The sequence below is a fragment of the Sceloporus occidentalis genome, unplaced genomic scaffold (genome assembly GCF_023333645.1).
Source record: "Sceloporus occidentalis isolate IW3139 unplaced genomic scaffold, rSceOcc1.0.p SCAF_189, whole genome shotgun sequence".
Lineage (NCBI taxonomy): Eukaryota > Metazoa > Chordata > Lepidosauria > Squamata > Phrynosomatidae > Sceloporus > Sceloporus occidentalis.
Genome location: NW_028317169.1, coordinates 55,429 through 74,193, shown reverse-complemented (window position 1 = coordinate 74,193; position 18,765 = coordinate 55,429). Strand labels below are relative to the sequence as shown.

Below are 18,765 nucleotides of genomic sequence, written 5' to 3'. Positions count from 1 at the left end.
TTTTTACAGCCCTCAAAGTGAACACATTTTTACTCCCATAGCTAAGAGCTTTAATTAGCTTAATAATTATGGACTTATTGCAGAACTATTTTCATACAACATCACATGTGTCCACCTCCCTGCTGCAGTGGAAGCAAGTGATCACACCCCAGATTACTCCCCTATATGAAATGTGTTTATAGAATTCAATGATGGCTTGACAAATTGATTACAACGTAAAGAATATCCCTTTCCCCATAATGCAAGAACAGATCATGAGATATTCCGTTCGGTACCTGGTTGTAGTCTGAAATATCCATTGTCACACTTCTAGTTGTTGCTTCGTACATGTCGGCAGGAGCTTGCAGATGATTGTAAACCAGTTCCGGGAAGAATTGCCCAACAAGAATTGGGTTAAGTTGATTGCATTTTCCTGCAATGTTTAAGTTAGGGAGGTTGGGTGTCCTTTTGCTGCCCACTGTAAAATATCTTTGTACATTATCCCTCCAAATGGCAGCTAAAATGTGACGCGGACGGAAAATCTTTGTTAAAAATGGTTCGTCGACAACAATTTCAACCAAACCTGGAAAAGAGGAGCTGATAAAGGGAATTTGATATGCTAATGTAAATGATATAATTACACAAAGAATGTTGGCTTTAGTTCATTATAATGCTATTATTACTTACTAAGCACTGTTTTATTTCTGTATTAAAAAAATATGTTGTTAAGACCGTATAGGGATTCAAGTGCTGGGGACTTTGCACTAAGGTAACACAACACATCAAAAGAATAATCTTAAATGAAAACATATTAAAGAGATTTATACCTATGGAGGTTTTTCCTTCAGAAATAAAACTCAAGCTTGCATTGATTAAATATAAAAATTGCGGGGGGGTAGATACTAGGGGCACCATACACAGAATAACCTGTGGCTTTGCCAGGTATAGTAATTATACCTTTTGATATATTTTTAACCCATAGCTGGACTAATTTAGTGCAAAGTCCCCACAAAAGTGGCCTTAAACCTCCTCCTGATTTAGAGAACTGTGAATTTTTTTAACTTGCAGCTCACTCAATCAGAGAAGGGAGTGGACAATATTTTTTTTTAATCCTTTTGTGTTGTTTTTTTTGTTAACCAGGCAAAAAACAAAACAAAATTAGACTAAAATGCATTCCATTTTTTTCCTGTGAACAATACTGTTAGCTATTGTGAAAATAGTTATATTTATTTTTTATGCTGGCTTTTATCGGCGAATACATTTAATTTTCTCTATTTTTTTCCCGTTCTGATGTTTTTTGCTTGTATTTTTAATCATCTTTTTTGCCGTGTTTGTATGTGAAATGTGTTTCGTATAAAGTTGTATTTGCTGTTTTTACAAATGAACTGATCTGAATGTGTAATGTTGGGTTCAAGGGTGGCGAAAAGATTGAAACCGGTCTCATTTGAATTCATTTACAATGTATGTAACACAAATATTAAAGCAAGCAGTTCTGTAAACATTAGAAATGATAATAACGACAGTCAGTATTTGTAGTGATGGCATTTTATTCTGTTGATATTGTGGAAAGGCGAGATGAATCTCTTCCGTCCTGAAAGGGTTGTGGTATAGTACAACAATAAAGACACTAAAATGCATTACTAACTATGCTTTGAGCCTTTTAGTGGATATCACACTCGCAAGCAGAGCTGGCCTGACCACATAGGTGACTTAGGGAACGGTCTATGGTATTGAGTTGTTGGGGTTGTCACTACCAGGGTCTCTCTTGGGTCAGGACGCAAGTGCCAGATATAGTTCACCAAGAGCGCTGGAAGCCCTAGGGCTGGCCCAGCTGGCAAACACTTTGAACAGTTAATTGTGCGATTATATCTCACACACTAGATAAAATGTACATCTGTAATATTAAAAAGAGCAGTTTTTAGCAGAAAATATTTACATGTGAATATTGTATCCTTAATGACAGTAAAAAGTATCTCAATGACATCTAGCGTTATAACAGCTTTTTAGCTTGTTCAGAAGGTAGATACAAGAACATATGGGCTTAATGTTCTGAATATATGAAATGCTTGAATTCAACCCGGAAGACACAATATTTGTAATATTAAATGTAATGCTCACAGTAAGTCCATAAAGTACTGTACACGATACATGTGACTATTCGGCTTTCACTGATGACCTTGTCTTCATGAAGAATTCTGGGCTGTTTACACACCTATGGGCCATTAGCTGCGGAACAACCCCATATAGTAAATTTGCAACTAAAAATACAACCTTGGCTTTCTCGGGTACTCTGTAGATATAAGGTGTCCTTGCGTGAAATGAAGCTCCGACGTGAGAAAACTGTGCCTGAAAGAAGGACAGCCATCAAGTTTGAGATAGTGCGGCAATCCTAAATAGCAAATGTTATTGTTAACCCGTACTATATAAGGACCCAAGTATTTCTACAAAACAATCATAGGTTTCATGAGTTCTGCCAGCCAAATAACATTAATTGATTGCATCTTCTCAACCCTGATCCTCACCGTACACTATCAAAGCAAAACGGCCTCAATAACCACAGATTAACAGCAAATATCACCAAGATATTCACTGACCTAAATAAACTAATTTACCAAAACCGCCTGTAACGTGTTCCCATGGTATATATGTAAGTCAGTAAGCCTTTCTATAGGTTTGTTAGGTATAGTGAGTAAGTACATCAGTGTCTCTGTGATGTAGCCGCTATTCTAGAGAAGCATAACTTTTTTATTTAAATTAATCATGGTTCCTGCATGATTCACGTCAGCAGGGGCATTACATGGAAGTAAATGGATTGCTCCAAACTCAGCGGTTACACTACGAAATACCATGGAGTGTATTAATAAGTACTTGAGAAAACTAAAAACCTTATCATCCTCAGGTGCCTTGTGTACTTTTTCTAACAATGAATTATCATTGAAATAATGTCTGTAGAATTAACATTGAAAGAAAAACATTTAAAGTGCAGCTCCCACCATAGTATGTATTTTTTCAAATGCTAGTATAACTTGAAAAACATTTTTAAGAAATATAGTTTTATTTTATGTTACAATAGAGCGTTTTCACAAGAAAGTTGTCATTGTGGTCCAATCTACAAGGGAGACACACTGACTCCTTATCATACTGCATACGTACTGTGAAAGGACTGATGTCACGTTCTGTGTTTCTATGTATGCAACACTGTATTTAAAACTCAAACAAAGATATTTCCAAGGAAAGTACCTGTGCTAGTCCACCAGCATGAATAACCATCAGATCAGGCATCCACTCACATCCAGGAACCAGGAGACCATATAGAGTGATAACATTATACGGGACAGAATAAAACATAAACACCAACATCTGCGATAAAGATACATCATTATTAGCAGTATTAGCAGCACAACATAATAATAACCTGTGTCCACTTAATAATGGTGAATCGTCCAGCACAAAAAAATGCCAACGGGGCTTGTGATTTGCTTTGGAAAAGCAGATGCCCAATGCAACCCACTGGGTATTTCTTTAAAAAGGACTCTTTCCTTGTAGGACTGCTGTTAACACTGAGAGTATTGCAATTCACGCTTGTTCAGAGTGTTGTTACGTGTACCTGAAGTTTGGAGTAGGCTGCCGGATCTTTAATATACGGTTCTAGAAGTTGAGTATAAAATCGACAGGGTTCAGTTTGACATTCTAAGGCGATCTGTGTGCAACAAATAAAAATCATATTCATAGGCAGAATAACAGATGATGGACTGCATATGTTTAATGATCTAGAGATGCGACTCAGTGTATATAACCTGGATATCCCCTGTTCATAATTTCTCCCACATTCCCAGAGGTGCCTCTGATTCAGAGCATGCACGCTTTTAAAGTAATGCTCTAGATTTATTTATTTACATGATCTAGTCTTCAAGTGTGTTTTGATGCCATATGGATATCTTTGCTTTCTTAGGTAGATAATATAATTGATTTTACACCTTAAAATTTCTATAAAACATAGATCTCTTACCATTCCTCTGAATATACAAAAAGCTGTTGCCAGAATAAGATACATAGACAAAAGCAGGTCAACCGGTCTTCTTAATATGCTTTTTTGTTGAATGTTTTCTACCGCCTATAAAAAAAAAGATGTATTTTTATATTGACAGAAGAAAGCCTACCTTTTAAGACCCTCAAACATATTGTTTTTAATGTACAATATCTATTTTGTAAATATATGTATATATTTATGTACATTGCCAATAAAACCAACTAGCGCACCACTCAGATGTAAAATTACCTGGAAGGATGGGATGTAGCCTACTGATGGTTGTCTGTAGATCCTAAATCCAGCCCATAGAGGAAGGCAAAGGTACGGTAAATTTAAGAGGACAGCAGGACATATCTGTGTTCCATATTTACCTGCCATGAAAAAAAGGATTGCTTTTAATAATATTATTAGAGAAATAGCTTGCATCATTATTCAATAGGTTAATCAATATATAATCGCCTGTGTTGATGCACGTTGCACGTGTACTGCGCAGAACAGACATACACGATAAAAGTGTGAAAAGTTTGTGTGTAATGCAAATGTAAAAGTTGTGAAAATTTTGATTTGCCTATAATTTGATGTAGGGAAGGATGTGTGTCCGTAATAAAAATATAAATTGATATAAGCATGGAAGAAAGAGTGGGTCATGAAACTGAGAGGCTATGGACCTAAGAGAATAAAGGATACAATTAAGGTGGATTTGGTTTCTGTGGGAAAAGACAGCCCCTACTGCATTAGTCCAAAAGGAAAGTAGCGAGGAACAGTACGGCGGAACCAAAACACATGGGGAGATACCGGGAAGGTATTTGGAACGTGGACAAAGGTTGCTGCACGCACAGATGGGTGTTAATAATACCGCATTTGCTTAACAAATACTAACATTTTCCATTGGTTTTGTTATTTCCTCCGGTCTCAAAGGCTTTAGGCCTTCGGTAGCCTAGTGAATGAGCCTTGCATACAAAATACACTCATCAAAGGTATGTACAGCTCTCCCCACAGCATCAGCTGTCACATAACAGATTTAACGAGAACAAACTTTTAGAGCGTGCTTTTTACATTTCAGATGAAAGATGAAAGACTTACAATTACCTATACGCTGTTTCTAGTTCTTTGCTAGCCATTGATTATAAGCATATATGTAAGAAAGGCACAGGTCTTGCCATGGATAAGTGTTGTAGACAGTATAATCATGTCACACTTACACACACTCACTCACATGTATACTCTCAGTCTAACATACACACTCCCTTACCTTGCTGCAGCTTTTTTTCAAGGCTGCTCGCACACGCTACGGGGTCACGTAACATCGCATTACATGACACCGCTGCATTCCCGCCTCCGTGAGTGGCCCAATTGCGATCAAATTTGGACAGGCCTTGGGCGACTGCACCCCTGCTCCCTGGACCAGCCCACCCCTGTTTTCCTGGACAATTGGGATAATATATTGAAGGTTTTAGGAAAGGGCTACTAACATTTTGGATGGTTTCCAGAATGAAAAGACTGAAGGATCTCAATATGTACTATCTTAAATATAAGGCCAAGGGCCAAATAAGGTTATTAGAGCTGGATAAAATGGGCAGACTACAATCAAATGGTTCTTATCTGCGATAAAGTGTTATACATAACGGTATGTAATGTATAGTAGGCTGTGACACTGGACACATGTTGTATCCATAGAATGGTCACTCCATTTCAGTTTCAGAGGCAGACATTGTCTATCATGTACCCCTTAATTGATGGCAATAAAAAGAAAGTTAAAAATAAGATGCTGTATATCGGTGGTCAAGCTCTAGGGATTAGCCTTCTGCACCCGGTGTCTTTAAACTTCCCTTGGCCATAACCACTACTGCACCACGCCATTAGTCTTCCAACTACACCCAAGTCATGGTTTACTTTATTTTTTTTTTTAATCACACCTATCAAACCATATGGCAGTATAGCAAACATAAAAAAAAAAAAAGAAAAATAGCAAAGTATAGGAAAATAAAATGCACTTATTTGACAGACAGGGACATTTGTTTACACACGTCTAATGGCATTTCTTCCGTTGCAGTGATATAGTTTATGAGTGCCTTTGAGACTAAAAATAAGCCATGAGACCTGTTAGTATATGATGCCTAACAGCTTTACATTGCTAGACATTTCACTGATTTTTGACATGCTCCAAGCCAATTGGCATTCCAAATCATTAAAGGGTGACTAAATTTAAACAAGGTGGAGACAGATCCCAAAGGTTGAACCAGAGGGCATCAGAGGTACTCAGTGGGCCAGCTGTAAACACGCTGCCTACACATTCTAACAAGGATAATAATATATGCCCAGCCAATAGAGATTTACTACGCAGTGAAAATCAGAGTAAAATTATTAATGGTGCTGTTCCACCTCCTAAGAAATGTTAAATGAAAGAGAACACTTAATTGTCATGCGATACAAAAGCAGGCACTGATAGACTGTTGCCATGGAAATTGAAAATTTTTTTTTGGATCTGTCAAGGTGTATTTGCTTAGCATACTAGAGAGTGTAACTGATATTCTGTCTAAGTGGAACTGCACCTTTGACTCATTGGGTTAATTTGCTCAGTTAAAACTGAGGGTCCACTAAGCTCGATTTTCACTTCTTACTAAATCACCACATAAATACACATGAATTATTTAACGCAGGAGAGAAACCAGCACATGTCTTGGTGATAAACAGAACAAGATGTGCATTTTGGCCTCATAGGCGGCTCTGGTTTGATGTCTTTACTTATAAAGTCTATCACATGTGTGTAGCTCGATTAAAATGTACATTCCACCCTAACTCGGTAATGGTTACATATGATGGTGTTATAATGTCAGCCAGGCTTTAGCATGGTTACGTATTATAGAATTACACGCCTCCCCTACATACATCACAATATTTTACATTTATCCAGGGTTATAAAGGATTAAAAAAAGCATGGATAAAAAGGATGAAGAAGAAAGATAAAAAAGCTAGTATTCGAGTAGGAAGAGTGGGATTCAATAAAGAAAAAAGGTAAATGATCCATAGACTCACGTCTTCTATCACTGTTTACAGGTAAAAGACATATACCTGGTTTGGGGATTCCAAGCGACAGGTTTGTTATCATGCCTCTAAAATGTTTATAGTCATTGGAGATGACCACCCTAATGTATTAGGAACACTAACCCACCTCCAGATGGAACACCCCCCCCCGGCCACATTTTCACAATAAAGAGGGATATCTCATGCAAAGGGCAAAGTGGGTCTAAAAAAAGTTGCTTATTGTGTTATTGTGAATTATCTGAACATAGGTTAAAGTCCTCATCTCAAATATACATTCAGTTAACAAGACTTTTATGCACAGGCTCAGACAATCCAATGTTTCAGTGGCTTCCTCTTCTGTGTTATAGCGCACATATTGTGATCATCAATGCAGGGCTGTAGAGCATTGCTTGTTGATCAGTGTGATCAACACAGACAAATCAGAGGCTTTCCCATCCCAAATGAAAAAAAGACTATAGTGACATCACTGGGATCAAAAACTTCACTGCATACTCCACTGGTAACAGTGCAAAAAAGTTAAAAAAAATCATATTTATTTTTTAATTAAGCATTTATTATTTATTAAGTATTAATACATGTATAATATGGGGTAATATATAAGTATGGATGTGGAAATATGTATGTGGGGTATTAGTGTAATCAGGGGATTTTGCGAACCTGAATTGCTTCATTGTTCAGCTGTGGCACCTACTATGTAGAATATTTTTTTTCCCTATTTAGTATAAGTTTTTTTTTTTACATATTATCACTAATAATTATTATATTTTGTGTGATTATTTTTAAAAAAGGCCCTACTTGTCATTAATAAAATGGCGCATCATTTGTGCAGGTTCATCAAATATGGAAAAGAGGAATCATAGTTTAAAAAACATATGGTAAAAATTAAAAAAAAAACTCTGGTCCTTGGGTCTGGAAAAGCCCAGGTTAAAAGTAAACAAAACAACAACAAGCAAAACATGCAAGCAAACTCTAATCAACCTAGTTGATAATAAAACATATTATACTGCTAAGTTTACTTTACATATAGTTGACTACAGTATCTGATTTTGGGTAAAATAATAAAGCTTAAGTGCTTCAAAGGAAGATGAAATTCCACCAGCTCATGTACAGGAAGCATACTTAAGTACACTGCCTTCCTCAGTACAAGAAGCAAGGAAGGCAGAAAATGAGACAAGGGAAATAAATGCACCTTGGAAGTGTCAACACCTGCAAAAGACCAGTCGATATGCTACTTACCTACAATACTTCCTGAAATAAACACAACCATGCTCATTACAATCGATCCAACCCAGTAAAGGCCTATGGTCCGATAGTTTTGACTGTAAAAAAAAAAGGACACATTAATAGACATTGTAGGTTTAGTGATCTAATGCACTTAACCTCAAATTAAATATTTTACCAATTAAACAATTAAAATATACCAATAACTGTAACTGAGTATGGAAAAAAAGAACTACGTTATATATCTTGATGGTCTTTAAGAAGCTAAACCAGTGCAATATGTTCTATTCATTCCTGGGAACTTGGTTTAAACGTTTACCACAGAGAAGCTGAGGTTAGTGTCTTGATATGGCATATGTACCTTTTTCTCAATCTGTCTTCCAAATGTTTAAGATAATGAGGAGGAATAAACGTGCATTGGAGTGAAAGTTAACAATAAAGCGTTTACAAGCTTAGAATCTATTAGGAGGTTGAGGGGGAAAGAGAAAGAAGGAGATGGACTGAAGAGGATGATTTCGTTGCAACAAGGGTGATGCGGAGAAGTTAGTAGCGTGCATCATAGATGATTTCTACAGAATGCTCTTATTAGGATAGATTGTATGCTTCTCAGAATAGATGGGTTTAGTGATTATTTAAAGTTAGAATAAGTAAGCAGGAGTCAAAAAGAGAGAAACTCAAAAATGCTGCTGGCCCTAGGTTGCAGAGCAGTGGACAACATTTGCAAGGTTCTATTTCTCATGGGGTTATAAAGTGCAGGAGTTCCCCTATGGCATATGATACCAGTATAATGAAACGTAGTGCTTACTCCCATGCAATGGCTGCCACCATAAGGAGATACATCAGATAATGAGCTGTGCCATCCCAGTAACAGATCATGTGTCCATAAGCGGTGTTCAGGTATGGTTCACTCTGGGGAGAAAAAAAAATTGTTTCAGAATTAGGCTAAGGAAGTAAAAGAAAAGTGTGTTTATTATCAAAGCATCAGTATTATCTCCTCTGCCTGCATTGTTTCAGCGGGGTACGCAAGAAACTCTAACGCTAGAATTTGTGAATATCACAAATAATATAGGGTTAGGTGCAACTTTAAAAAATACAATGTGTATTATACATATGTGTGTATATGTAGGAACATGGCAGCTGTCACATGTAGCACAACAGAAAATAACAGGAACTATTTAAATTAATTCTAATGTGAATAATTAAAAAAACATTTTTATTTGAATGGTGATTATATGGTTACTCCTCTAAAGATTACACATATTAAATAAAATGCACAAGAAACAAGCAAGCATTAATTTATGGAATCTAATCTATTTATAGCCAAATTATGAATTTCCTTCCTTGTGCCACCATCTTCCTCAATGGTGTATCAGTTCAATGCATTGGTTCTTGACTATGTGATCTTGAGATTTAATGGCAGCTTGATATGATATGATAAACCTGGATCAATCAGTTCATCTTCAAAGATAACACCATAGAACCAACTCTGAAACCACAACCTAGACATCCTTTCATTAGCATGTGATAAAGCACCAAGTAGTAAATATGAGGAGGTGATAATCTCCAAAGCATGACCGGTACTCCAGTTAAAATAGGTGCTCTGCACTCAAGTCAATGGTTCCTAAACAGCTGACTGATGGAGATACAGTAGAGATGTACTGCTCTTCTATTGCTATTATATTAAAATATTTAATTATCATACCTAGTAACTCTCAGGGTTTGCTTGTTGTTATTCGTTAATTCACAATAATAGCATTTACAGTGGACAGGGGCAGATCTAGATCGTTTAAAGTCACGGAGTTCTTCAGTATGACCCATTCTACTGCCAATGTTTGTATACAGATGGCTGCCTATGGGCTGGATTTTATACTCCTGTTATCAACGGATGCGGCTGAAACACCTAAACTTAATAATTAGACGGGGTAATCCACATACTTGTCCAGATGAGAAATCATAGTCCACTGAATTGGACACATGACGCACATTATTTACAATAATATTTCTGAGCAACAGCACTAATCCATAAGCTGCACTAAATATGCTAAAATACTTTCCATTCTGTAGTTAGAAGTAAAAGTAAAGTCAATTAATCCATAAAGAGATTGAAAGATTTGTTTTCTGGATCATAGAGGGCTCAACAAAAAAAGCTGGAAGGTGGATTTAAATATTTTAAAATACTTTCCTTTGAAAAGAAAGGGAAAACGTTGGCACAGTTTCTAAGTATTCTTATATAGCTCTACCAGTAGTATAAAAATTGTGCAGATAAATAAAGCAACATCAAAATGCATTGAGCACAGATCATAACTATAAGTTTTCAGATGTTTGTGATTCCACCACAATCATAGAACGTAAAGTATCTGGAAATCTTTAGGGAAAGAAAGAGTTGGATGAAGAATAAGCTTCTAAATCCTCCAAAGGTCCTTCCTTCAGGTGGGTAGAAGTACAAACAGTGTGTACTTTACTACGTGTAATCTGTACAGAACACTGTGCTCCGCCTATCCACTTGGACGGAAGGCTTGGTTGAAAGAATACTGTTGTTCATTTCTTAATGAACCGTGAAAGGAGAGGGAAACAAACTGGCATGCGATCAAATGATTTTAGCCCATGCTCCAGTGTGGTCTTGACCAAAACAGAAGCAGATATATGTTGCGAGGATGGTATCTTAGTTTGTGAATTTTAGTTTTGTCATACCCTAAATACACTAAATGCTGCTAAGATATTATGATTACTCTTATGTTTTAATTTTGTGGTGTCAACTGGTTCAGTGGTTACATACAATGGGTCATAGAGGCAATAAGAAAACAGACCGTGTGTTTAGCCTTTAGACTTACTATGTCGCTGTGGCATGTTTTGTTAAAAGTATTTTTTGACATGGCAACTACTTTGCTAAGATTACTATGTAGAAAATACACACAGTAGACTTCAGATTGGTCCATATATTTCTTGTTCAAACTGGAAATGGATGACAGAGCTCAACACAAGGGTTTGATTGTGCCACCTTACCCCAGCGGCTATGGAATGTGCTCTTCTCCTTACCTCTTTCAGATAGGATGTCATAAATCCATCAATCATTCCATCCTGCTCAAGTCCAATGATGAGACTCACCACGCTGGTGAAAGCAAATACTGCATACACTACAAGGCAAAAGACACGTGTTGGAGAGAGACATGGGCACAATTTACACAAAGGATGACAGATAAGAACCATTTTGAACATTTAGTCTGCCTGTTTTCATGCTGTAAAAAACATTATTCAGCCCTTGGTATTGTTTTAGGTTCAGGATATATATATATATATATATATATATATATATATATATATATATATATATATATGCCTATTCCATGCATGTTTAAAATGTCTCACTGTATTAATCTCAATGTATTTCCTTACATTACATTTAACCTTTGACCTTTTAGATTATAATCTGTTGTTTTAGCATATCTACTCCTCTGAAATATACTTTTCATCCCCTCTCTCTTTTCTTCTCCTCCAAGTTATAGTCTTTGACATCTTGGGATTTAATTAGGCATGTTGGCATATATGGCCATGTGACCCAGTACCCTTTTCACTTTAAGGCAGAATTTAGAATTTAGCCCAATAGCGTCCAGTCTCTGCAAGTTGTACAGATGCCTGTTGGAAACTGTAGGGTATAAGGATGCTGGGGTCCATGGTTTAAACAATATAAACTAAAATAATTTTAGAAAATTAACTAAAAATCAATAAAATAGATGTCAAACTGGGGAGGTGACTTTTAAGAATTCTGCTGTGACTTGTGTAACAAAGCGTATGCAGAGGCAGCCTGGCTGTCGTCTGACCCTTCAATTTGTTACCAAAATTAACGTCTAAGACTTGGAATTCTGCAGCACATTATTCCTATGAGTGAATAATAAATAACATCACACCGGAATAGTCTCCAGAGCAACTTTGAGAACTCACATGATGAAGGGCCAACCAAAATGAACCTCCCCTGAACAATGCATAGTTAACATAGTACTTTAGCTCAGAAAAGACACAAGTCCATCAAGATCAACCTTGTTGTTGACCCAGAAGGCAGCCAAAACCCCCTCACATTGAAGCGATTTCCAATCGTGCCTTGAAAAGAGGAAACAAATGTTCTTGACCACAAAATGGCAACCTGAGTTAATACTGGAAGATTTAACCAATTTATGCATTATATAGGGTAAGCTCTTGTAGGTGAAAGTCCCCAGGGATGGCAATTCATAATGGAAATTTAGCGTGTTGCAATGTTTCACCTCACCTGCACCCCATGGTTTAGTGAGTAAACACCTTACACTAAATGTAATTAGGTTTCATATTTTTTTTTTATATTTTTACCTTTACATGATTTAATATTATCCAATTACTTTTAATGTTAGTAGGACACGATTGTGTACAGCTGTAGCCTGGTAGGTGATGGTAAAATAAGACTACAACTTTATACATAGGTGTTGTGCCTTTATCTCTATGTCTCTGCATAGAATTCTTGGAGTGCATTGGAACTGTTGCTGGAAAATAAACAGAGAATACTCTGTACTCTGTACGTACCATAGAATAAAGGGTCTTTTGGTGGTTTATGAAGGACCAGAAGGCGTGATAATGCAGCTATTGACACCAAGATCACAGCGCCAGCTATAGTTACGAGCCAGGAGCTGTAGACGCAACAGCAACAGATTAGCAATCTGATCATAGATTGTTAATTTTGCTTATTGTCCTAATAAAATATAACAACAATATTAATATAATAATAAACAAAATTCTCTGGACGGTCATCAAAGGTAAATAAGGCGAAATTTCCCATTTCCATCCTACTAAACCTCCCTACTCACCAATGGTATGATATGCTTACATTTTTGTTAAGGTACTGTGAGTAAATATCAATGAGTAGGATTTGGGTCCACGACATCGGAGAAAAAAAAATTCTAACAAGGAAAAGTATTTAATATGCAGATTTATTTACCTCATTCAGCCAACCTCAGTGAGGACTCAACACCCAGTAGATGTACACGTTATGCGCTTAGTCATAGTCATACGGAGTCATTTTCTCCATAACCAGTTGATTTCACACAGTTCAATCTGTCTGATCAACCTGGCCACCAGAGTTTCTTGATGCCTTCTCTTATCCCTCTATTAAAAGCTGGATACAAAACCACCAGCAGCTCTATAACAGGGATAGGGTGCATCACGTAAACCCAGTGCCGGCCCTACAATGGCACTTTGCCGCCCCAAGCGTTTTTTTTTTATTTTTTTTGAAGCGGAGGAGAGAGAGAGGGGCACCGAGTGGTTTTCGCTTACCCGCTCGGCGCCCCTCTCTCTCTCCTCTGCGGCGAGTTTCCCTGTTCGGTCTCGGTGCCGGCTTGTAATGCAGAGCGCCGGAAGTGACGCGAATTTCCGGCGCTCAGCATTACAAGCCGGCACCGTGGCAGCACAGTGAGACTCGCCGCAGGACTGTTTAAGGGTAAGTACCGGTGTGGGGGGGGTAGGTAATGCGGCCCCCCCCCCCGGCGTCGGCATTTTAAACTTCGCCCCAGGCGGCGTTAAGTCTTCGGCCGGCCCTGCGTAAACCCATTGTACAGCACTACAAAATATACATCTAAAGTGGAATGATGCTCTGATAATGTCATTAAGCTCACTGAGTAATTGATATTTTTGTCCTGATTGGTCCAGAATATTTTACTAGCCTGCTGACTACAAAACTATCTCTAACCTAAACAACCCAACTCTAATGTCATCTAGCCTAGTATGGCAGCGTATGAGCCCATCAAGTACAGATTTTCCAATATCTTCTTGGTTGCCTTTGGTAAAACAAGGAAGAAAAAACGTATTTTAAGATATTGACCGTAGTGTCCAAGAAAGGAGGAAAGGATCTCTTAAAAGACTTGGATTAACCTCTTAATGAACAACTGTTTAATATGTAAATCTATGAACGCCCTTCATTGTAATCGCATATCCAGGACAACCACTGTATCCAGAGTCACATCTTCTGTGCTGTCCACAATAGTCAAATCGGGGTTAACTTCAGAAAACATTTGTGATATAAACACATTCGCTTTAATCCTAACATTTGGGTTTGGGCTGGATGGAGATCAACAATATATCTAAATGTCATTTTAAATGTCACATGAAAACCATTTCCTTAAAACAATAACTTAAAACTATAGTATTTGTTTAAGTCTCTCTTTCTTAGAAGAGACATCCAAGGTTAGTGAGCAATAACACCAAAAATGTATGGCATACATGAAGTGCCACACATCTGAGATTCTCTTTCAATAAGCCTCAGCAGAAATTTCCTAATACATAGATAGTTAAATCTTCCCACAACTCACCCCCAGCCATACACCCTAACATTTCAAACGTCCAAAGAGAGACACTTGTTTTAGGGGTTTGCCGTTAAAAGTACGGCTAGACTTTAATGAGGCTTTTTGATACCTGTATATGCAACCAAGTAAGGCAATTGTAACCTAAAAAAATTATTTTACCTACATAATTTAATGAATACATTTTATGTTATTTTTACACATGTGGCTTTTACGTCTACAGATCACTCTGATACACTCATACCCACCACACCGTCGCTATTACTGTATCTGTATACTATGATTATAATATGAAAGATGTTCATTCATTATAGAATTCCTAGTTTGTTATTATTAGTCCAAGGTCTCCAATGTAGAAGTGGTTGCCACATGTAGGAACTCTCTGGGTTTCGCCTGGAGACTCCGAGTGATGCTTTGCTTCTCCGGGTCTCCTGGTCACCACAGAAAAACTTCAGTTGGCGGGAGCGACGTTGTGGCACGTCCCACTCCTAGCCCCTCCAACCACGGCAGTTTCCCGCATGCAACGCCAGTGAGACCACCAACTAAAGTCAACGGGACTGAGAATATAGGGCTCTATTTAATTAGGGCTAATTAAATAGCCCTAGACATTCGAGGGGTTAACAACTGCATCCTGCACTGTGCGGAAGCGGGAAGGTTGGGGAGCACTTGAAGATTTTTTCTAAAGCTAATACGCAAATACCAACTGCTGGAATTGTTACATGCTTTTCACAAGTTACACTGTACAATTCCTGTATTTGTTTATTCTTTTTTTAAAGAAATTCCCTATGTGGCTAAATCTATTGTTGGTTGAGTTATTTTTTGGCAAACACAAGGCAGATTTTAATAATATCTACCGGCACGCAGACTTCCTAGACCTGACGTATTGTCCTTTTTCATAAAAATAATCTAAAGTGTCAAAATAGCACATACTAGTCATTAACTCTTTCACTGCCCATTAACAATTTGTGTTTTCGTAAGAATATGTTTCCTTAAATTAATAAAGGAATCAGAGAGGGGGGGGGGCGCATTGAAGCAAGATATATCTTGGAGTTTTCACTCCTTGTGTGTATATATATACACCGGTATATATATATATATATATATATATATATATATATATATATATATATATATATATATATATATATATATATATATATATAGTGCAATATGTCTATGTATGGAGCAGAACACTGCTCATTTGATCCACATCAACTAGAGACCCATAAGGTCACTGTGTTCCTTACTCCGAACTGCAGACCTTGATACTCAAAAAGAACCACTGGCATTAAATAGGTTTTATTCCATAAAAACAATACAGCATCTATCTTACACTAAAATCAGATGATATCCTCTAGAACATGAGGTAAAAGTCCCCATGGAAGTCATCAAATTCATGCCAGGTTCCTTTCCTTCCACAACGCATTTCACCCACCGTTGGGCTTCATCTGGTGTCAAACAGGCATTCATACTCCTCTAGTAATACTACCGTATTTGCTCGATTATAAGACGAGGTTTTTTCCAGAGCAAATGCTCTGAAAAATACCCCTCGTCTTATAATCAGGGTCGTCTTATAATCAGACCTCAAATAGGTCTGATTATGAGACTAAGATCCAGATCCCCCGCAGCGATGCAGAGGACCTGGATCCTCCTGTGTTAATCCCCCCCCCCCCCAACTTACCGGTGCTTCTGAGTCCCCGGTGCTTAGTCCGGGCTGCGTGTAGAGCTCTACGCGATACAATCGCGTAGAGCTCTACACGCTTCCCGGACTAAGCACTGGGGACCCAGATGCAGGGGACCTGGATCCTCCTGTGTTAACCCCCGACCCAACTTACCGGTGCATCTGAGTCCCCGGTGCTTAGTCCGGGCTGCGTGTAGAGCTCTACGCGATTGTATCGTGTAGAGCTCTACGCTCTACACGATACAATCGCGTAGAGCTCTAAACGCTGCCCGGACTAAGCACCGGGGGACTCAGAAGCACCGGTAAGTTGGAGGGGGGGGGGCATAACACAGGAGGATGCAGGGGACCTGCATCCTCCTGTGTTATGCCCCCTCCAACGTACCGGTGCTTCTGAGTCCCCGGTGCTTAGAGCTCTACGCGATTCGCGTGGAGCTCTACATGCTGCCCGGACTAAGCACCTGGGGCTCAGATGCAGGGGACCTGGACCCTCCTGTGTTATGCGCCCCCCCCAACTCAGAAGCACCGGTAAGTTTGGAGGAGGGAGGGGGAGTGTTAAATGTGGGTTTGAGGCATTTCTGGAGGCAGAGTGCTCTGTGAAATGCCTTTTAACCCCTTTAATGCCACTCTGCCTCCTGAAATGCCTTAAACCTCCCTATATGCCACTCTTCCCCATAATATGCCTTTTAACCCTCTAAGTGCCAGAGTGGCATATAGGGTTAAAAGGCATATCATGGGGCACAGTGGCATATAGGGTTAAAAGGCATATTATGGGGCACTGTGGCATTTAGAGGGTTAAAAGGCATATCATGGGGCACAGTGGCATATAGGGGGTATAAGGCACTTCTGGGGCAGATGTGCATAACTGGGGGACAGGTTGGAAAATAGAAGGAAATAAAACCAAAATATTTTTCTCAAGCATAGCTTTTATTAAAAAAAGTGTTTAAATGAATTAACATTTACTGGTAAAACTTTTTTCCTATAGGGTCGTCTTATATTCAGGCTTTTTCTTTTTTTCCTAAATTAATATTAAGATTTGGGGGGTCGTCTTATAATCAGGGTCGTCTTATAATCGAGCAAATGCGGTATTTCCCAAGGATCAGTGAAGCAAAATGTGGTTTTATTATTATTATTTGGTGACTTGTATAGTGTGCCATCATATACCGCAGCGCTGTAAGTCGTATAAACATAACACATAATATTTTGGACTCACAAAAATAAAAAAAAAGTGAGGGCAGCCCTGCTCCAACAAACTTACAGCGTAAAGTGACCATAACTTCTCTAACAAATACTACTTCTCCTCTTTTAAGGTGGTTGCCTTTAACATTAGGTAAGCGTGTGAACATCCATGCTATACACACATCATATGTTGCTGTGACATGTAAAGTGCAGTATATTGTGTGTGTAATAGCACAACCGTATGAATGATTCATATAGCTCCATCATATTCCGCAGCGTTGTACAACGGGTAAACCACCGTACTAACCATCTGTCAGGGTGCTGAGACGTTGGTAGAATAACTACCTACTTCTAGGTACTGTTGAACAATAAAAATGCAAGAGAAGGTTGTACACTTCAATTTTCCTCCATTTTTTCCAAATCACATTTAGTAAATGTAAATCAGATTAAAAGTATCAGTGACATTTCATTTAATGGGCGCGCTGGATGGCATCCCTAAGGGATTCACTAAATTTAGGCTAACCCCAGCTTATCCACAGAGCCCTCCCTGGTCACTGAGTCATGTGCTACAGGTTTCTTCTTAAAGGAGCCGCAGCATGCCAGCGAAGTGACCCCCACCACTAATGTAGCTCGCCCTCCAAATGACTGAAATAATCTCAGTAAACCACTGAAATAGAGAATGGATGGCATATAAATGACGTCACCCAGTTATATTTCAATCCCAATACACTTTTATTAAGCAATACTCACAGTGCTGTACACTCTCTGGGTTGTAAACCAATTTGCCTTCAAGGGGTTAAATATAAAATGTAGCTAGAACTGCAATGTACACAACGGACAGTTTCCCCTTCCCAAAAGCTACTTTATATTTGATTGCATTCACAAGTAACACCAGATGCTTACCTACTAGCAGCAGAAAAGGTGTTGAAGAGGAAAGTGACAGGGATGGCTGTGAGTGATAGGACAAAGACCCCGGTGGCTGCTGGCGCACTCATTATTATTGCCTTCTTCAGTAGAACGTGGGACTTGGAACTAGAGGCAGTTTAAGGTAAACAGCTGTTGGCTGCCATTGCCCTGAGCCCCATGCAGAGTAAATGAACCCTTTGCTGCTGCCCTCTCCTTGATGAGGCTGGTTGCTGAGCAGCACTCACGCAAGGTTAGAATGTGAGCGGAGTGCAGACACCCGAACCTCCCCTTGTTCTCGCAGTGACTCGGCTGACATCTGTTTCCAAACTGGAGCTGCTTTGGATTCCTACCTAGTGAATGAATGCTGAGCTCAGCCCCACTGCCAATACAACAGATCCATTGAGCTCTAA

At 38.6% G+C, this 18,765-nt stretch overlaps 1 protein-coding gene across 2 annotated transcripts; it reads right to left on the bottom strand.

The window, feature by feature from the left end:
* Positions 1-2,133: 2,133 nt before the first annotated feature.
* On the bottom strand, positions 2,134-18,444 carry LOC149278417 (transmembrane 6 superfamily member 1-like). Of its 2 annotated transcripts, XM_089501965.1 has the most exons (10): positions 18,353-18,444; positions 12,824-12,927; positions 11,312-11,409; positions 9,081-9,184; positions 8,291-8,373; positions 4,259-4,380; positions 3,989-4,093; positions 3,587-3,679; positions 3,220-3,339; positions 2,134-2,325 (listed from the first exon to the last, which is right to left on the bottom strand). In XM_089501965.1, the coding sequence occupies exons 1-10, from the start codon at positions 18,442-18,444 to the stop codon at positions 2,134-2,136; spliced, it is 1,113 nt and encodes a 370-aa protein (XP_089358091.1). The 2 variants fall into 2 exon arrangements, with proteins under 2 accessions (XP_089358091.1, XP_089358092.1); XM_089501966.1 differs by lacking the exon at positions 3,587-3,679.
* Between the last annotated feature and the right edge of the window lie 321 nt (positions 18,445-18,765).

Coding starts and splice junctions, on each gene's coding strand:
- LOC149278417 (XM_089501965.1), bottom strand. CDS start 18,444: ATGAGTGCGCCAGCAGCCACCGGGGTCTTTGTCCTATCACTCACAGCC. Junction 9,185..11,311: donor TGACATCCTATCTGAAAGAG/GTAAGGAGAAGA, acceptor TTTTCTCCCCAG/AGTGAACCATACCTGAACAC. Junction 4,381..8,290: donor TATTTCAGGAAGTATTGTAG/GTAAGTAGCATA, acceptor TTTTCATGGCAG/GTAAATATGGAACACAGATA.